Consider the following 1,901-nt stretch of genomic DNA (forward strand, 5'->3'; position numbering starts at 1 on the left):
TAGAGAATCCATATTTGCTAAGTACCTGAAATGGAAATTCCCAGCTAACTGAGTCATATGCTTGAGAAATGTCTAACTTAAGGCCCACATTACCACATATTCTCTTCTTTTTCATCTCATTTACTAAATTAGAGGCTAGCACTATTTGGTCTTGAATACATCTTCCTTTTATATAGACAGTTTGCTGAGAAGATACCAATTTTGACATAAGAGAGCTCACTCTTGTTGTTATAATCTTGGTGAAAATTTTGAAACTCACATTACTAAGACCAATTGGTCTGAATTGATTGGGAGATTTGGCAACTTTTGTCTTGGGAATCAGAAAAAGAAAATTTGAGTTTAACCCTTTTGGAATGTAACTTCTACTCCAACAAAATTGCACAACCTTAATAACATCTTGTTGAATAATATCCCAGCAAGCCCTTTAAAAACTGCCTGAAAACCCATTTAGACCTGGAGAACTGTCAGGATCCATGTTAAAGAGAGTATTATTAATCTCTTCTTCATTTGGAATAGCATCTAACATTTGTTGATCTTCTTCTGTGATAACTGAAAGAGTTGCTTCTAACAATGAATCAACTTTCTCTATTTCCTTATATTCAATTTTTTTCTCAAAATGATGAATTAATGTCTCTGCAATCTTCTTTTGGTCTGTGATAATATCTCCATTTGCATCCTCAAGCTCACTTATGCAATTTCTAGCTTGCCTAATTTTAAGAGAAGTGTGGAAGGAATCTGTATTTGTTGCACCATCTTTAATCCATCTTATTTTATACTTTTTCTTTAACAGAGTACTTAACTGCACTTCTCTTGAATTGTAGATGTTCTCAGCCTGCCCAAGTTCTTCCAAAACATTAGTATCAAGAGGACAAGTATCTAATTTTAACATTGATGCTTGAACTTGAGTTTCTGCTTCTTTGATTTGTTTGTGAATATTTCCAAACACTGTTCAGTTCCAATCCTGTAAAACTTTCTTCAACTTTTTCAGTTTACTTTGGAAGACAAAAGCAGGGTCCCCCACAGTATACTCAGACCAACAATCTTTAACTACATCCAGGAATTGAGGATGAGATATCCACATTTTTTGAAACTTAAATGGTACATTAGAAGGCTTTGGAATACTAGCACAACATCCTAATAGAGGAGAGTGATCAGAAGCAATTCTTAATCCAACGTTATAACCCCAAGCTGTGTATTTTTGAAGCCACATCTGATTAAAAATAGCTCTATCTAAATTGCAGAGGATTCTTTTGTCACCATATTGACAGTTTGACCATGAGAATTGGAGACCATTTTTTGGGGCTTGCAAAAGTTCACAAACATTAATGCATTCTGTTAGAGCATTGCTCGGTCAAAATCGCATGCGTTGCTATCTCAAGGATGTTTGTCAATGTTAGTGATCAAAACTATAAGTCTTGATTTCTAGTCTATTATAGCTAAGTCTCGGACTAGGATAGAAAGTGTAGTTGAGCTCAAGGACTTCATGACGATTCATCATACAAGAAGAAGAACTACTCAAGGAACCGGTGGAACTTCTCGACAAAAAGGTATGTGAAGACTTGAACTTATCTATCACTCAAAAGTCTATCTACTCTATCTTCTACTCTTTGAGACAAGAAGTCGTATGCTATATATATATACTATGATTATACACATTTGGTATTTAGAGACGAGTATACTTCGCCTATCTATATCTCGAAATATGAGTTGGTAAACGTTTCGCTTTAACCAAGTTTTTCTTTACCATGTGACGAAAGTCATGATATGTTTCAATCATCTTGAAAATTGCTTTGACGAGAAATGGTGTAGCAACTGTATAACGTCCTCTAAGAATGTTTCAATGATTGAAATGAGAGTTTAGATTACATAACCAATGGTGTACATAAGCATTGTTGTGGAAA

The 1,901-nt window shown here is 34.6% G+C and overlaps 1 protein-coding gene across 1 annotated transcript; it reads right to left on the minus strand.

Annotated features, from left to right (window-relative positions):
- Positions 1-424: 424 nt before the first annotated feature.
- Positions 425-1,210, minus strand: LOC113350649. Its single transcript, XM_026594783.1, has 2 exons — positions 1,039-1,210; positions 425-945 (listed from the first exon to the last, which is right to left on the minus strand). Exons 1-2 carry the CDS (start codon positions 1,208-1,210, stop codon positions 425-427), a joined length of 693 nt encoding a protein of 230 aa, XP_026450568.1.
- Positions 1,211-1,901: the final 691 nt, after the last annotated feature.

Source organism: Papaver somniferum, chromosome 2 (genome assembly GCF_003573695.1).
Source record: "Papaver somniferum cultivar HN1 chromosome 2, ASM357369v1, whole genome shotgun sequence".
Classification (NCBI taxonomy): Eukaryota; Viridiplantae; Streptophyta; class Magnoliopsida; order Ranunculales; family Papaveraceae; genus Papaver; species Papaver somniferum.